This window comes from Paroedura picta, chromosome 4 (genome assembly GCF_049243985.1).
Source record: "Paroedura picta isolate Pp20150507F chromosome 4, Ppicta_v3.0, whole genome shotgun sequence".
Lineage (NCBI taxonomy): Eukaryota > Metazoa > Chordata > Lepidosauria > Squamata > Gekkonidae > Paroedura > Paroedura picta.
Genome location: NC_135372.1, coordinates 87,459,908 through 87,478,449, shown reverse-complemented (window position 1 = coordinate 87,478,449; position 18,542 = coordinate 87,459,908). Strand labels below are relative to the sequence as shown.

At 41.9% G+C, this 18,542-nt stretch overlaps 1 protein-coding gene across 7 annotated transcripts in view; it reads left to right on the top strand.

Annotated features, from left to right (window-relative positions):
• The window catches only part of MAST2 (microtubule associated serine/threonine kinase 2), a 219,837-nt gene that overhangs the window by 19,095 nt on the left and 182,200 nt on the right, over positions 1-18,542 (top strand). Inside the window, exon 1 of one of the 7 annotated variants that reach the window (XM_077333907.1) lies at positions 15,104-16,850. The exons of 5 other annotated variants lie outside the window; for them this stretch is intronic. In XM_077333907.1, the coding sequence (XP_077190022.1) occupies positions 16,812-16,850 (39 nt within the window). In that variant the 5' untranslated portion in view covers positions 15,104-16,811. Of the gene's footprint in view, positions 1-15,103; positions 16,851-18,542 lie in introns of those variants that run through there. One more of the 7 variants, XM_077333909.1, reaches the window with a different exon arrangement.

Sequence of the window (18,542 nt, the reverse complement as noted above, 5' to 3'; positions counted from 1 at the left end):
AGTGACCTGCGTTATCAAAGATGAATGTTTATTAGCTGCCTAAGAACAGTTGTAGAGCTGAACATGGGCACCTTTCTGGCCTGTAGCAGCCTTTTGCTTGGGAGAGAAAGGATGCCTATGAACAGGAACCTGATTTGGCTCTGTACTTGCAGAATTATGGTGATTAGTCCATGCTTCTTCATGCAGGAAGATATATTCAGTGATTTGTGTTGCCATTGGGGTAGCTTGGGCTTAGAATACTACTTTATGAAATGGTGGTGTGTCTCAATGTGAATTGAAGTACATTAATGTTTGGATAAGCAATGAACATTTTCAAAAAAATACTGAGTAGTGTAATGCTGAATAATACTTTTCCAGTGCTTGCATCATTTGTATTGGCCAGTGGATAGAAAATGTACTAATATGACTCTTAGTATGAGCGATATGTGGCAGCTTGTAATGAACTGGAAACCTCAGTTAATTTGCATAAGTTATTAATGTAATTGGGAAAGTTACAGCATGCTGAGCTTTGTCATAAATCCCCTATTGCCAGCTGAATTTAGGGTAATTGAGTCCTTATAAGTACTACCTGTGCTCTGTTGAAAGACTTAAGAATCTTTTTCCTGACTCTTAAAACCATAACATTTAAACAAAAATTGCCAAAGCATTTTTATTTGCAAATCATTTTTAAATTCTTCAAGTTAAAAGTATTCCGTTTGCTGGCAGTTTTATTTTAAACTAGCTGGAAAGCCCATTGCATTAAGGAATGCAATGGGCGCTAGCGGGCAGAGGCAGGGAGAGTGGGCCAAGGGGGAGGATGTACTGGAGACGAAGGGCACGGCAGCAGCGAGCAGGTCAGTGGTGGTCAGGCGGCTGGGAAGCTGCCTGAGTGGCGGCAGGTGCACAAAGGTCTGGCGTCTTGGCAGTGAAGAGGGCAATGGAGGGCTGGCGTCTGGCGGCGGTGGCGGTGGGTCCTGGTCGGGCAGCGAGCGGCTGAGGAGCGGCATGGTTGTGGCCAGGGCCGTTGAGACTGACGGGTTCGGTGGCAGGCGGCCAGCGGCCGGTGTGGGCCTACCATGGGGAATGCCTCTGTAGAGGCAGCTGCTCCATGATGGGCGGGCAGAGGGGTGCGAGGTACTGCCGCCGATAAGGTGTTCCTGGAGTGGGTGGCTCCATGGCAGGCAGAGGGTCGTGGGCTGCCACTGCCAGGCACACATCTAGGGAGCGGGTGGCTCTGTGGTGAGTGGAGGATTGTGGGCTGCCACTGCTGGGCACGCGTCTAGGGAGTGGGTGCCTCGGTGGCGGGCATCCAGAGGCCCACGGGCGCCCTGGAGGGACGGAAGAGGCGAGTCGGCGAAGTGCAGCCTGCGCTGTCCAACAACTGTGTGGCGGCGAGGCTAGTCGAGCGCTCCCACATGGCTTGGTGATGCGGGCGCTATAGGCTTGCTGCCTGTGGTTTCGGAGGGCCAGACAGGCTTGGACAACAGCCCCGAGACCTAGACAGCCCTGAGACTGGGACAGTGCCTCCCAGATGGCCCTTTTAAAAATATATAGAGGAACTGTGGTAAGGATTTACTGAAAAAGTCCTTGGGTAAGCATTAACCTTCAGCACTGTGTTTTTGTGTGCTCATTTGCTGCTTTTTTATGAGTGCAGAAGAACTTCTACATAGAGAGCCTTTTATTTCCACTGGAGTGCTTATTTGAGCACTCCTGTTGTCTTTAAGTGGAGACAGAAGCTTTCTCCTTGGCAAGCATGTCACTTCTTCAAAGTTATCTATAGACAGACCTGTAAAACTGTTATCGCAAGAAATGCTGAAGAACATGGTCCTCTAACTTGGTTACTTGATGGGTCTTGATAACCCATTTGGGAGTCCCTACCTTTTTTCCTTGAACTGGTAAGCAGCTGCTGACAGTTTTAAAGCCAGTTCTGACCTCTTAAAGTATATTGTCTGACAGTTCCATAAATATTTTCTTGTGGCTTTACTTATGCACCTACCCCCCTGCAAGTCTTAATATTCTACTTGCATGCTTATTCCTGCTAAAGAAAAAGGAGGGTGAACAGTAGGCAACATCCATCATGTGCATACTTTCCCCCATGTATTTTCATATTGGTTTAGAATTGTACAGAATTGTACAGAATACAATTCTCCATCCCTTTCACTCAGCAGCTTCCCAAGATCAACGTGGTTCAGATGCTGTGATGTATAGTTTGCGTTTCACACAAGCAGGGTGTGGCTTTGCTGGAGATGTGTCCTACCATTCTTGCTTCCTCATCATAGCATGCCAGCCTATTTCTGGCTGCTGTTGTAGCTTTTGTGACTGTCTTGAAGGAACAAGCATCGCTGCCTATGAAGTCTGAGTGCATCATTTTTTATTTTGTCACCCGCCCTGAGTGTCAGCGAGAAAGGTAGGTTACAAATAAATCCCAGTCAATGAATGTTGTAGAAAAGAAAAAGTAATGTAATTTTTTTTTACAAGTCAGACAAATTTTTGGCCAACGTGCCAAAGAAATGTGGCATCTACCTATGAGAACGTTGGTATGCAAGGAAAACAAAATGGGGGGGGGGGGAGGAAAAGATGAAGATTACCAGAGATGATTGGAGCAAGTCAGTTCTCAGTGTTGCTGCCAACACCTTAGGGATTCTCCTTGGGGTCAGATGATAGCTGGTAGGTTTGAGATGATGCCACGTGCAAATTGTTATGCAAATAGGACACCCAGAACATATCTGTGTTCCCATATGTATAGGATCGACCATTGATTACTTACCGAGAAGGGTCTTTCTCTTCTGAGGAAGGAGGACATCTTGGATGGGTTTTCCCACCATTCTCTTTGGGAGGCAGGATAAAAACTTCTTAACTTCCTGGCTCCAATAGGGGGATAGTGTCTCGGGACTCCAGGATCCATCAACAAAATCTTAACCTTTTTTTTTTGGAAGAAAGAAGTTAGATACAGAACAAGGAAGGCCAAGCAATAGCGCTCTGACAGAATTAGATCCAGCCCTATCCGGTAGGTATGAACAAGGCAAAGAAATAGAAGTAACCTGTGACCAAAAAACAACTAGATCTGGCAACACGTCCTGTAGGTCTAACGGAGATGCACTGGGAGGGGCAAGATGTCCTCCTTCCTCAGAAGAGAAAGACCCTTCTCGGTAAGTAATCAATGGTTGTTCTCCTTCTGAGGGGAGGACATCTTGGATGGGAACTCCCAGAGCAGTACTAATTCCCGGGTGAGGGCATCTCCGTCACACTGTAGGACATGTTGCAAAACTGTTCTGCCGAACGCAGCGTCAGCAGAACTGTATGAATCTAACTTATAGTGGCGAACAAAGGTGAAAATCGAGGACCAAGTGGCTGCCTTACTGATGTCCTCAATCGAGACCCTCTTGCTGAAGGCCGCATTAGTGGCCGCTGATCTTACCGAATGTGCAGTGATGCCTTGGGGGGAAGGCACCCCCTGAGCCTTGTAAGCCTCCAGAATGCATGCTCTCAGGCAATGCCCTATTGCTGGCCGCGACATGGCTTGGCCCAGCCTAGGAGGACAAACATTTATGAACAACGATTCCGACTGCCTGATGCCTTCAGTCCTAATGAGAAAGGCTTTGAGTGATCTCCTTACGTCTAATGTATGCCACTCACATTCTTTGGGATGTTTTGGATTGGGGCAGAAGGATGGTAAATTAATTTCCTGGCTGCAATGGAAATTCAAATTTACCTTAGGGAGAAAAGATGGATCTGTCCTCAAGACCACCTTGTCTCTGAGGAAGATGCAAAGCTCAGACTTAATGGACAGTGCACCCAATTCTGACACCCTGCGAGCTGATGTAATCGCCACAAGAAAAATTGTCTTTAATCTCAAAAAAGAAAGTGGAATAGATTGAATAGGTTCAAACGGGGATTTAGTGAGTGCTGATAAGACTGTATGTAATTTCCATGAGGGAAAATGGTGTCTAATCCGTGGATCTCTGGTAGCCGCCCCCTTGAGAAATCTGCAAATATGTGGGTGTCGTGCTAAAGGCAACCCCTGTACATTGGGAATAACAGTAGCCAAGGCGGCTACCTGTCTACGTAGAGTAGCCGATCTAAGTCCCCTATTGTGTCCCTCTACTAAAAAATCTAAAATAAGGTTTAAGGAAACAGGCTGAATGTTTCTATGCTTTCTGCGGCACCAACGAGCAAAGGCTTTCCAGGAGGAATTGTAAATCCTCACTGTTGATTGCCTTCTAGAATCTAACATAATATTTACCGCTTCAGAGCTATAACCTGAACCTAGGAGACCAGGTTCAAGGGCCAGGCGGTCAGTTCGAACCACTGTGGTTTGGGATGCCAAATCGGACCCTGTATGAGGAGATCCAATGAAACTGGTAGAGTCATGGGTTCTCCGTCTAGTAGCTGAATGATCGATGAGAACCATGGTCTGCGTGGCCACCGAGGAGCAATTAGAATGACTCTGGCTCCGAAGAGACGAATACGTTTGATGACTTGGGGAATAATGGGGAGAGGAGGAAAGGCGTACAGTAGGCCCTGGGGCCATGGAGAAATCAGAGCATTTGTCTGCTCTGCCTGGTGGTGATAATATCTTGATATGAAGCAAGGCACCTGTCGATTGAGGTGACTTGCAAAGAGGTCCATAACTGGAGTACCCATCTGCTGTACTATCATGTTGAACACCCTTGGATGTAGGGACCATTCCCCCTCTGAAATCTGCTGTCTGCTCAGCCAATCGGCCTGGGTATTCAATAACCCCTTGATGTGTTCGGCCCTGATCATATTCAGATTGCTTTCTGCCCAATTTAGAATCACCATGGGCTCCTTGTGAAGTCTGGAGGACCTGGACCCGCCCTGGTTGTTCAAGTAAGCCCGGGCTGTTATATTGTCTGTCCTGACTAGAACATTTGACTGGGAGATTAGGTCTCTGAAGTGTAAAAGTGCTAGGCGAATGGCCCGCAATTCCAGAAGATTGATGGGGAGTGAGCTTTCCCTCTCTGACCAGGTGCCCTGAACAGTGAGCTGTTCCATCACTGCCCCCAGCCTGACAGACTGGCGTCTGTGAACAGCTGGTGTTCCCGATCTGTAAGGTAGGTTCTGCCCTGGGACAGGTTCTTGCGTTTGGTCCACCACAATAGAGCCTGCTTCACCCCTAAGGGGAGAATAATGTTCTTTTGGATCTTGTTGGATATTTCGCTCTGATATGGTCTCAGTAAAAGCTGCAAGGGGTGAAGATGTAGTCTGCCCCACTGCAGGGCTTGCGTATGGGCTACCATGGACCCCAACAAACTGTTTTGAAAATATTTGAGTTGGATGTACTGATTGACAAATTTCAGGTCTAGGATGGCCCGCCAATCGCCATTCCTCTTTGGGACCGTGAAGAAAAGGGAGTACACGCCTTGACCCTCTTTGGTAGTTGGAACGACTTCTATGGCCTGGATCTGGAGCACATGATGCACTGCTGCCCAAGTCCTTTCTCTTTTTAATGTGTTTTTTATTTTGGGAGGAGTTATGTACCTGTTGGGAGGGAATGACTGAAACTCTATTTTGTAACCCAAGGCCACTAGTTCTGCTGCCCAAGCATCTATGTTGTCGCCTGTCCACATATGCTTGAACTGGGACAGACGCCCTCCTACGGGAATTGATGGATAGTCAGGGCCTCTGCTGTTTGTTGTCTGATTTGTCTTGCTGAGAGGCTTGAAACCTTTGGAATTTTGCCTGATAAGAACCTCTTCTGTTCTGGCCTCTGTTGTGTGACCAAGATCGCCTGCGGAAATCCTGTCTAAATTTTGGTAAAGTGCTTTGTGTGCGAAAAGAGTGAGAGAAGCCTCTTTTGTCGGGCTTACGAATGTATTTAGGCATTACCTTATGTTTGTCCCTAGTTTCCACCAGGACCTTATTTAGGGATTCGCCCACTAACATATCCTGCTGAAAAGGGTATGCCATGACAATTGACTTGAAGTTGTAGTCTGCTTGCCAGGCTCTCAGCCACACTGCTCTGTGAACTGAAGTTGCAGCTGCCAAGGCTCTGGCAGAAAAAATCATAATGTCCAGGGAAACATCAGCTGAAAAGGAGGCTGACTGCAACAGACGCTGAACGCCTTCTAATTCCCTTTTGTTTTCCTCAGGAATGATCTGTAGGAGCTTCCTGGACCACACTATGGCAGCAATAGAGAGAATAGAAGAGGCCCTGACAGCCATGGCCATGGCCTCGTGTGCCTTTTTTAATCCAAAGTCTGATTTCCCTGATAGTGCCTTGACCATCTTCTGACAATAAACCCTGACTTTGAAGAGCCGCTAAAGGCGCATCCACAATAGGAACTTGAAGGATGCGCTCGGCATATTGTGGTAAGGTCTACAATTTTTTGACAAAACCTGGGAATTGCCTATTGGACATAGGTCTTGCCCATTCTTCCTTCACTTTTTTCTCAAAAAAATGTGGAAAGGGATACATTCTCTCAGCTGCTTCTATCGTGGGGAAAAATTCAGGGTCGCCTAGCCTGTTGCCATTGGCATCCTCTTCTTTAGGGGCCTGGGGAGCCGGCTGCTTAAGGTTGACAGCAGCTAAGGCCTTAGACAGTAAGGTCTGATAGTCCTCAGGCTTAAAGAAGCGTTTAGAAGGGTCAGGTACTTTAAAGTCTTCCTCAATTTCCTCATCCGATAAAAATTCCTATCCTTCTTGAGAGTCAGGTAAGCTGACAACCGAATCAGAATCCTCAGACTCAGCCCTATGTCTTTTTTGAGCTGCTTTGGTAGGCCAGGACATACCCTGCGCTTGTTGGGTGAAGGAAGACCCAGGTGCAATAGGAGCGTAAGCAGCCGCTAAAGGCAGCTGAGGGGCTGGAGTTAAGAAACCCTCCCGAGCCATCGAGACAAACTGGACTCTCACAGTGCTGCGGATAAAATCCACCCAGTCAGCAGGGGAGGTAAGGGGATTCAATCCACTCACGTGTCCCTGTGCAGTAGAGGGCTGTAGAGAGGCAGCGCCACTCGCGCCCAAAATGGCCGACTCAGAAGAAGGGCCGGCGACACCAGAACTGCAAGATAGCTGCTCGCGTTGAAGTGCGCCTCCGGCATCTCTGCTGCCAGCAGCTTGTAGTTTGTTGCCCCCCGCCACAGCCGATGCAGCCCTTAAAGGGAACGTGCCGGCCGGGACCATCGGTTCCTCACAGTTGAGGAACATGGGAGAGGTAGAGTCTCCGTCAGAGAGAAAGCTGTCCCGTCGCGATGCCGTCTCGATGGAAGAAGGGGGGGGGGGAGTGGCGGCTGAAAAGCGCGCCTAAGGCTTTTGGTCTGCTGCTAGGCCATGCACGCACACACTGGTCTAAATGGCTCTCTAGCCGAGGAAGGAAGAGACAGAAAAGGGACAGAGGTTCCAAGACCAGGAAAAAATAGAAGAAAAAGTGGAATAAAGGTAGAAGGGAGGATCTGAGTAGAAGGAGAAATACAGTTTAGTCAGAGCAAGCCTGGAAAAGGTGCGCTCCCATCAAAGGCAGGAAGAGAACTGGTTGTCAGGGGCTATCCCAGGAAGTTAAGAAGTTTTTATCCTGCCTCCCAAAGAGAATGGTGGGAAAACCCATCCAAGATGTCCTCCCCTCAAAAGGAGAACTGAACCTGCATTCTAAGGGATTTTGAAATAATTTGTATACACTCCAGGCCAAATTTATATCCCTTCAGGCAAGGTTGAAGAGGGAGAGAGAGAGATCCTTAAACAGTAACTTTATTGTCCTAAGTAACTATGTGGAATTATCTATATTCTATCTTCTAATACAGCGGTCCACAACCTTTTGGCTGCCGCGGACTGCTGCTCCGGAGTGGGGGGAGAGGGCGGCCCGGGGGCCTGCGCACGTGCGACAGCCCCAGCGCAAACGCATGTGCGCGGACTGCTGCGCATGCGCGTTTGCGGCAGTCCGCGCATGCACGTTTGTGCTGCCGGCGGCCGCGGCTCCCCCTCCCGGCCCCTCCGGGCCGCCAGCAAATCGGCCAGCTTCTCTTCCCCCCCCCTCCCGAAACAAGAAGCTTGCCGGGCCACAAGCTAATCGGCTGCTTTGGCGGCTGATTTGCTCGCGGCCTGGCGAGCTTCTCGCTTTGGGGGGGAGGGAAGAAGGAGCCGCAGCCCGGCGCCAAGGCCGCGGGTTTTGAACCACTGTTCTAATATATAAAAAATATTGTATGCTTTTGTTGTGACTTCAAGTAGACATGTGAATTCCAGTTGGAAAAAAGTTGAACATTTTGATTATATTTTAATGAATTGTACATATCTGATATATTGCTTTGCTTTTTTTTTTGTTCTAAAAACAGCAAATCAGTATTCTACAAGCTCTAAAGCGACCATTATCTAATTAGCTTTTGGTTTGGATGATGCTGATTTCTAGGTTAGCATAAAACAAATGAGCATTTAAATTAGTGAGGAGCAGCTGTTCCAGAATCCTTTCCTACATTGCTTTGATAACCTACAATTCTGAGCTTTACCGTGTTATATATGCTGGTTTACAGTGTTTTGTTAGTGAGACAGACAGTCCCATCATAATAGCAGAAATATCCATAAAGACATTGATCTGATTTTTCTAAATCATTTGATTCCAAGGAACTAATTTAATCAGTTGGTGGAAGCAATGCTTTTGAATGCAAGTTTTTAAAAAAGGTTTTTCTTTTTCCAAGGCATACCCATGGAAGTGTAACTTAAATGTTAGTCTTGGCTGTATACTTTTCATATTTTAATAAACATTTTTGTTCATACTTATAGCTTGAAAGGGGTTATTGAGGTTATAGCATTTGATAGCTGGCCACAAAGAAACTTGTGTCTTATAGGTTTCATGCTGCCATTTTTTAGATACTGCATGTGAAGAATCGCATGAAGATTTCATTCTTCCTTCAGGAAACCTAGATTAAGAATCTTCTGTTGTTTCCTATTGATTTTTCAATTCTGTCAGTTGTTTCTATTCTAATGAAAATGTGGTTTAAGAACCTTTTGCAGTCTCTTTCTATTGTTTGGAAATAGGAGAAAATGTGAGGAGCTCTTCCAAGTTATTACTTCTGTTTCTGAACTGGAGTGCCAATTTGATTGTTTTGTGGTAGACTGTGTTCTTGCAATCAGCTAAATGCTTTTTGCTTATACTAGTAAACTCTGCTTGTATATATAGAGATTTTAAACAAAGAGAAATGATGCATTGAAAATTGTGTTTAATGTAGTGAAGTAGAGGAATCAGAAAATCAGCGACAAAAATGCATTTGGAGAAAGGAGAAATTTCAGTTTTTTGAGAACAGGTTCTAATAATAATGAGAAGAAATAGATTAATGGATTCCACAGTCTTGAAAACGAGTGGTCCGCAACCTTTCTAAGGCTGTAGACCGGCGGTGGTGGGGAGGGCGATAGCGTGGTCGCGCATGCGCAGCAAGTCTGCGCATGCATGTTTGTGCCATGTGAGGCCGCAAACGCGCATGTGTGGCCCGGTGGTTGGGAACCACCATTGTAAACCACCTTCGGCTCACTTGTTGGGGAAAGTTAATTCATAAATATTTTTAAATAAACACATTTAAATAAGATTCTCAATGAATGGTTTGAAGGGAAGAGTTGGTTTTTTATACCCTGCTTTTTATGACCCAAAGGAGTCTCAAAGCAGCTTACAATCATCTTCACTTCCTCTCCCCACAAAAGGCACTCTATGAGGTAGGTGAGGCTGGGAGAGCTCTGTCAGAATTGCTCTGTGATAATCGCTCTAACAGGACTGTCACTAGCTCAAGGTCACCCAGCTGGCTACATGTGGAGGAGCAGGATATCAAACCTGTCTTGGCAGATTAAAGACTGCTGCTCTTAACTACTACACCAAGGGCTAACTCATTTAGGAGAGAGATTTAAAAAAATTCACCTGCACTAAATAGTAGACGCTTACCTGTGGACATAGCCTTCCTCTGTACATGTAAATGTTCTGTTTTTGTTTTACTCTGAATGCCTGTATAAGGTAGGTTGTTTCGGTTTTTCATGACACCTGATTATGTATGTATTTGATTGATAATATCCAGGTTCTGGTTTTACTCGTGGAGCCTTAATATCCTTAAACTGTTACACATTTTTCTTTCTAGCATTTTTCCAAAGAACTTCCTAAATTAGATTTGCTAGCCCATCTATGCTGTTTCCTCAGTGAACTGTTCATAAATCCTTCAGCTTTCTGGAACCTTTTGATTCTGCATAAAAACCTGAACGATCTAAATGAAGAGCATGTATGGCAATGCCATATAGGACCATATATTGCTTAAAATGTGCTGGGAGTTGTACAGAGTTCTTCAGTCTAGGGGCTCAGAGCTAAGAAGTTAAAAATAATAGATATACAGGAGTTAGGTATGGTTTACAGTAGTAGAGCTGGAAGGTGGATTTGGATTACCAACTATATAGGTTTCTTCAATTCATTAGATTATCTATACCAGTGGTCCCCAACCCCCAGTCCGGAGACCGGTACCAGTCCGTGGCTCCTCCTTGTCCTCCTCCCCAGCTGCTGCCTCGGGGGCTGCCCTGTCACTCTGCTGCCGTCCCTCGTCAAAAGACTACCCCCCCTCCAGGCCTCAGTAAAATTGTCAAGCGTTGACTGGTCCCCAGTCATAAAAAGGTTGGGGACCACTGATCTATACCATGGAAGCAGGATACTAACAATGCCAAAACAAGACTCAGTAAGAAACTAATGACAAGGAATTTGATATACAGACTTGACACCCAACCATGGTTTAGCAAGGGGAATGTGTCTTCGGGTTCCTTCGTTGTCAGCTGTGTTTGTAAGTATTTAACTTAGTGATAACACAGTAAAACCAGTCAAAACTGTATGAATCTTGTTATAGTTGTAAATGTTTTTATACATTTTTATGTATGGAATTTTAAATGTTGTTAGCTGCCCTGAGACTATTGCCAGAGAGGGGTGGCTTAAAAAAATTAAATTAAAAATAATAAAATAAATAATATATGTCTACTCTATAGATCTGACTAAATGTCACTTTTCATGGACTATTGTGCATTCTAAATTCTTGGATTAAAGTAGGCTACAAATGTTTCAGTTATCTGAATTAACTTTGTGGATTAATTGTAATTCGTGTTCTACAGTAGGCATCACTGAAAGGAACTGACTATGCCAGTCTTGTTCAGAGCAGCATGTATTTGACTATATTATCTTCAACTCATGGAGTTTAGTATTAACATTAATAAAAATTCTGTTTTTGAACTATGTTCATGCTGATCTAAATGTCTATTTAATTGAGAATAGGGTAGTAGTGTTTAAGTTTCACTTTCTTTCGTGAATAGGAATAAAGAAGCAGAGAAAAGCATAATGGGCATAGCCCAAAGCTTTGTAGAAGCCCTTGTGGTTTATCATTTATGCAAAGGCTGTTTGCTTACTGGAATCACAACACAGCTACTTAATAACATAAAACACCTTTCTTTGATATTCATGTAGATGCAGAATTGCCAGCCAATGAGCCAAAGCAAAACATCTCTCCCTCCATCTCTCCTCTCATCTTCATAATGCTATTTGATTGTTTTGTTAAAATTTTAAAACCTAGATAATAAAAGATTTTAACATTCAGTCTGCATGCTAAAGAGCTTCCTCTTGGTAGCAGGTAATTTAGGATGCTGTGTTAAACTGTTTTTGGAGTCTGGCCTCATCATAATAGTTCATAAGATCCTATTCATTACATAGGATGTTTGAGGAGAAGGAGCTTACAAGAGACCTTTTATCTTTACTTTTTAATTACTGCACATTAATTATTTCACCCTTCTGTCTCAAGAACCTTTCAGTTTAACTTAAATGCTTTTGTTACAATTCAAGATAGTTAATTATTTTTTTTGCTCTCTCTTTATTTTGTATTCTGGAGGCTATGTATGGAGCCCCTCCATGTAAGAGTGTCTTGATTCAGTAACTGTTGTGAAGGCTGTGTGGTGACATATGCTTTAGTCAAAAAGTAGGAAAAAGTTACTACAGATGAAAAATTTTCTAGAGTAGTATTGGAATACAGAGTGCAGTTCTAGCAGCAGTCTTTTGATTTGCTTAAAAGCCTTGTGAAGCCATTTCTACAATACTCAGCAATAATGGAAGCTGGAATCCTCAAATGACTTATCTGTTGGAAAACAAAGTATATAGTATCAATATTCTCCCTAGATATGTTATTGCCTGCGTTTTCTAAAAGTGCCTACATCTTTTTTTTTTTTTTTTGATGATGTATGTTAGTGACGTATCTCAAGGCAGACATCCAGTGACAAAGAATTCTCTCATTACTTTGGTTAGAAAGGTTTACCTTCTCGGGCAATAGTGTTTTCTAAACGCTTCCTACAGTACAGTAAGGTTACCTGGTTTATTCTTAATTCTAGTTACCTGTATATATTCGCATATAAGCCGCGGCATCTAATTTCACCACAGAAAGCTGGAAAACCTTATTGACTCGCATATAAGCCAAGGGTGATGTTTGGATAGTGGCCTTCCCTTCCCTTCCCTTCCCTTCCCTTCCCTTCCCTTCCCTTCCCTTCCCTTCCCTTCCCTTCCCTTCCCTTCCCTTCCCTTCCCTTCCCTTCCCTTCCCTTCCCTTCCCTTCCCTTCCCTTCCCTTTTGGGCAGGATCTTTTTTTCCTCCCCATCCTCCCCCCCCCTCTTCCCCTCCTCCCCCATCTTTCCCTTTGACCCCTCTTGCCTTTTTATATCCAATCCTGTGCTTTTTCTGTTCTCTCCACTTTTCATTCCTTCCTTCCTTCCTTCCTTCTGCTCTCTGCTCTCCCTCTGAGAAAGAGGCTTCAGAGTTTCCTGCAGAGCTTCCTGCAACATGTGCTAGCCTCCTTGAGGCAGTGAGGGGGGAGGCGGAGACTGCTCTTCCCTCCCCTCCCACTGTCCTTCCTGGGCTTGCTGCTTTGTTCCTGCTTCTGTTCTTCAGGCAAGTATACTTGTCTTCCACCCTCACCCTCCTTTCTGGCAGCTTTTTCCAAATACTCGCATATAAGCCGAGGGAGACTTATTCAGCTTAAAAAAAGGGCTGAAAAACTGTTCTTATATGTGAGTATATATGGTATATTTACTCCTTAGTCAGTAGTTAGAAATAAATTCCCTGTGATTTTTATCCACATGATGCTGATTGAGCAAGTCTTTTGGGTTGATCAGGTAGAGGAGTTGTGAATGGTTTTAATTATTATAGACAAAAAACATAAAGAGGAAGAAAAACCCAACCTGGAATAGAGTTGAGAACCTGAGAAAGCTGAGATGCGATAAAAACGTATTTCCTTTGAATTTTATTTATGGATTGCAAATATATAAAAGTATAAAAAACAATAAAAACAAGCTGGGAGTAGCACAAGTCACACGTATATAAGTTAGTTATATACTAACATCCAAAAACCTAACATCCTAACATCCAAAGACCTAACGCATTTCGACTTATCCAGGTCTTCCTCAGAGGTCAATATTAAGTATGCACAATTGTTTAAGAATTGGATAGACACGTAAGAGCAGACAGCAGGTGGTATTCAAAAGCAGGGAAGGTTATTGAAGACAGCCTTTGGAAATACTATTATCTGTATAAGAATATTTAATATTCTGTGGATATGCAAGGGACTTCCACTTGAATATAGAAGATGGTTTATTATTGTTATTATTATTTGAATTCATTGCCCCCCACTCTTGGCAAAGCTGGCTCGTCCCTACTTTCTTCTCCTTTGAGCCTACCCTGGTGATTGATAAATGATATAAAAACATATTTTGTGCGTGTGTTTTTTCTAAAACAATTCTTTGGACTTAATATTGATCTCTGAAGTAGACCTGGATAAGTCGAAATGCATTAGGTCTTTGGATGGTAGGACATAACTAACTTATATGTGTGTGACTTGTGTTACTCTCTGCGGTTTTATTGTTCTTTATACTTTTACATATTTGAGCTCCATAAATAAAATTTAAATGAAATATGGTTTTAATTATTATAGTACATAAAATCTCTATTTTTATATCAGTGGGACTGTTTAAGCCAGTTTAGCATAGTGATTAGGAGTGCGGACTTCTAATCTGGCGAGCCGGGTTCGATTTTGCACTCCGCTACATGCAGCCAGTTGGGTGACCTTGGGCCATGGCACTGATAAAGCTGTTCTGACCGAGTAGTAATATCAGGGCTCTCTCAGCCTCAACTACCCCACAGGGTGTCTGTTGTGGGGAGAGGAAAGGGAATGCAACTGTAAGCTGCTTTGAGACTTGTTCGGGTAGAGAAAAGTGGCATATAAGAACCAAGAAGAAGAGTTGGTTCTTATATGCCGCTTTTCCCTACTCGAAGGAGGCTCAAAGCGGCTTACAGTCGCCAACTCCTCCTCCACCTCCTCCTCTGCATAGTATTCCTGTTTCATGCTTGTATGTTTCATGCTTGTATGAAACTGTATGGGAAAGTACTGTATTTGATTTCCTTACAGATGTTATAAGAGAATAAAATATTAGTACTTGCAACTGTAGGGACAAAGATGGGCTATTAGCTTTTGAGCCAGAAAAGATCTAGCTAGTTGCCCTAATGTTAGATCTAGTGTTGTGTAGTGGGTGTCGTGTCAGACTAAGATCTGGGAGACCCTGGATTAGTTCACCCCTCTGGAAGCTTGCTGGGTGACCTTGGACCAGTCACACACTCAGACTAACTACCTCACAGGGTCCTTGTGAGACTAAAATGGAGAATATTGGAGAGAGAAGCAGGATAAATGAAGTAAATATGTAGATAAACAATGTAGTCTCTCAGTGGTAAGAGTGTCCAAATGGTCAGTAATTTTTACTCCCCCCCCAAAAAAATAGAGCACAGCAGAGTTTGTTTTACAATCAATTTTTAAAAATGAAAATAGTTGTGATAGAGGATTCAATAATTCTGCACATATGTAGAGGTTGGGTGCTCATGCTGTACAATGAAAAGCACTGCTGTATTTACAGGAGGCAGTAATTATAATAATTCCAAAAACATTCCTGTTGTTTTACTATACATTAACTTGTTTGCTAAGAATATGGAGACTATAGCTAATTTCCATTCATGTGGGTTTCATGTGGAAAAAGAGTGCTGTCCCTTTAAAATCCAAGGGGTTTACTGTTGCTTTTTGCAGTGCTGTGATACTGCATTGTAGGGTGCTCTATGCAAATCAACTGCCTGATCAGCCTGCTTGTGGTTTAGTTTCCCTGTCGGGTGGCTCACAAAGAATCAGTAGACCTAATTCAGCATTCAGTTGTTTAGAACGGCAGATGGAAGGAGATGCTGACAATCTATGGGTTTGTTAGCATGTTACAGAAAAGGTTGCTTTTGCTGCAATGAGATTGTAACGGCTAGTAAATGAAATGGAGTTTTATTTGTTTTGTGATGATTTTTCTAATAGCATGATTAGTTTGTGTGACTCCAAGTTGCTTAGCATAGGTTCTGGCTAAAATGTGCAAATAATTTTGTTAAACATTAGCAACTTGTATCTATTGATTGAGGCATTCTTAAATGGCAGCTGTTATATGAACAGGAGCTTTTTACAGAGCTGTTGCTATTACTCCATCGTGATTTTAAAGAGGGAATTAATGAGCTACCTTAAATGCAGTAGAACTTGTGACATATGAACTTTTCTGTTAAATATGTGGTAGAATAATTCATATAGGAAAGTTAATTTTTAGTATCTGATGTTTCAAAACAGGTTGTTGAGTATGCTTTCATTATAAAATGTGATCTTTTGCTTGAAAGCTGTGATGAAGATTATTGTGCTGTTTTTGGTGCTTACCTCACAATATTTCCTTTGTTAGCAAGTTTCTTTTTAAGACCACTACGCAGAACAAAGCTGCCTTATTTACTTTATATACTATGTTTCTTCTTTAGCATTTCACTTGAAGAAACTCTGAGTATATTTTTTCTGCTTTTCTAAATTATAATCTTTTGGGATTTTACAATGTTTTATTGCCACATTTAGGATGAGGAAATGTTTGAACTTCATGTTGAAGAGTTGTATTTTGAAAATAATTCTTAAGAGGAAGGAGAAATAATAATATATGATAGAAAATCGTCAGAAATATGCATACCAGTTACTGTGAGATATCAAATCGGAAGGGTGTCACTGGGACAGCTCTGTCAGTGATTAATAGCTTCACCAATCTTATACATTCAGAACTCACAACACGTGTTTCAGATCCTTCTTTAGTACATAAAAGGAGTAGTTAGCCCTCAGATTAGAACTAGAAGAAAACAAAATCATGCCAGCTACATTCAAGGAAAGAGAAGGAGGCCAGCACATTTGAGACAGCAGAAACAAAAGAATATGCTACTGTATCTGAAGAATCTGACATTTGCTTTGTCTGTAGAAAGGATAAAAGAATTTTGCACATTCAACAGAAAGAAATCCCTCTACTAGTCTTTAATTTTAAAATTTATTTTAATTTCTTTGTAAAATATTGTTTTCTAGCATTTGAGACTCTGCTTTTTGAAGAAATAAAATTTGTATTTTGTATCCTTACTATGTACATGCGATGAATTCAGCTGTTGTTGTTTACTGAGCCTGTGCAGGAGATCAGTTGGACTGAAGCAGGAAGAAAATATGAATTGATTGCTTTTGGCATCTTGTAGGTGTTGAACCCTTGAGAGAGAGAGCAAAAGAAACATCTGTGCCTGATCCTAGATTTCCAGTTGTCTCAGCTACTTGAATATAATCTAGCAGTGCAAATAAGGAAGCAGATAGTGTATTTGACTGATTAGAGGTTTTTGCTGCTATTCTTCATGATAGTAGCAGATAATTTCTTTTTATTTGTAAAGAGGAAAACTGGAAAATAAAGGGGTGAACATTACCAATAAAGATCAGGGGAATACTGGAAGATTGTGAACCTAGGATAGTCAAGAGTGGAAAATATGGATGATTCAAGTATACTGCGAAGGAGGGGGCTACAGGTAAGAAATAAATCTGATCAGCTCATTGCCTTCAGGATTAACTTCAGACTATTGTGAATACTGTTGGACTACCATGCCTGTGTTAAAAAAAGAAAATACATAACTGAGCTGTATTTTGTAGCTAAATTATTTAAATAGCCATGAATGTTCTAAATTGGGTAGAATTTAATGCAGTTATTGAATTCAATCCATTCTGTTATACTGTTTAAAAGATTATTTTGAAGTTAAATTAAAAACTTAATAAAAGTCCTGTTGTAAGTAGAATAAAATTGCCAAACCTATATGAAAAAATGTATCGAGCCACATATTTGTGCTGAAGTACATACTTAAGAGTGAATATTAAAGAGCAAAAAAAGCTTACAAGTAAAGATTCAAATGGGTAGCTGTGTTGGTCTGAAGTAGTACAATAAAATCAGAGTCCAGTAGCACCTTTAGGAACAACAAAGATTTATTCAGGGCGTGAGCTTTCGAGTGCAAGCACTCTTCATCAGACTACACATAACAGGGAATATATAGCAAAAATCAATTCTGTTACATCAGTAGACTGTGTCACAACCAAATTCTTAAAGGTGCTACTGGACTTACAAGTAAAAGTTACTTACAATATGAATAATAACTGTTTCTGGAATTTTTGGAGCAAACAGCTCTTGTAGCCTTCTAAAATTATAGTATGCAAAAGTTTCAGAAGAACATATTGGGCTGTAACAGCAACAGAGGTTTTTCTGTCTTGAATAGTAGAGGCTGACATTATTGTCAAGAGAATTTTTTAAAACTACAGGTTCAGTTGCCTAAACAGGTTGGAAACAGTTTTTATTGCTTAATGTACTGCTATAGCAAGCTATTTTGTTTGGATATAGAACATATAATTGTTGGAAAAACTTCTTATATCAAAAATAAGGTAAGATCAAATACACCAAACAACAAGAATTCAATGTAGTTCTATAAACTTCTCCCCCATAAGCTTTGCTAATTACATACAGCTTGTCAAAGCATATATTTTTATTATTACTGCATACTTCATTCCTCTGTCAAGGCTGGACTCTGGCTTATGACTAAGATTCTTGAGTGTTGTGTTAATCTATTTTCTGAACTCTTGAGTTGCAAAATACCTGAATATTTATATGTATATTTTACAGTATTTCCACAGTTGTATAAAAAATGGAATCGTATTATAAGAAACCCCAGTAAGCAGAATGTCCATGCTTGCATTTTGAAATGTACTGTTATTATTAACAATAACAAATACCTGCATTTCCCAATTGATTTGGAATAGTAATGTAATCTTAAAATTATCTAAGTAATAACACGATATTAAATACTTATGTGTGAATTACAGAGAATTATATTTAGTAATTTATTGAGTTTTGTTGGCACATTAAAGGAATCTGTGAGGGTTTGACGTAGTTAGATATGAAATGAAAAAGAACACTAAAAATTTGCTGTTTGTAAAATGTTTTTGATGAGGTTTGTTGGTATAGGAAATGTGGTGTGTGTGTGTAATATTTACAGTACTGTAGAGCTCTTCTTATCCAAAGGTCTGATTTTTCTGATTGTCAGGATGACGTTTTCCCCATTTAGTTTTAAGTTTATGCAATACTGTGTGACTGTCATTAATTCACATTTCAGATCTCATACTCTTTGGATGTCTGTTAGGTACCGTATTTGCCGGCATATAAGACGACTGGGCGTATA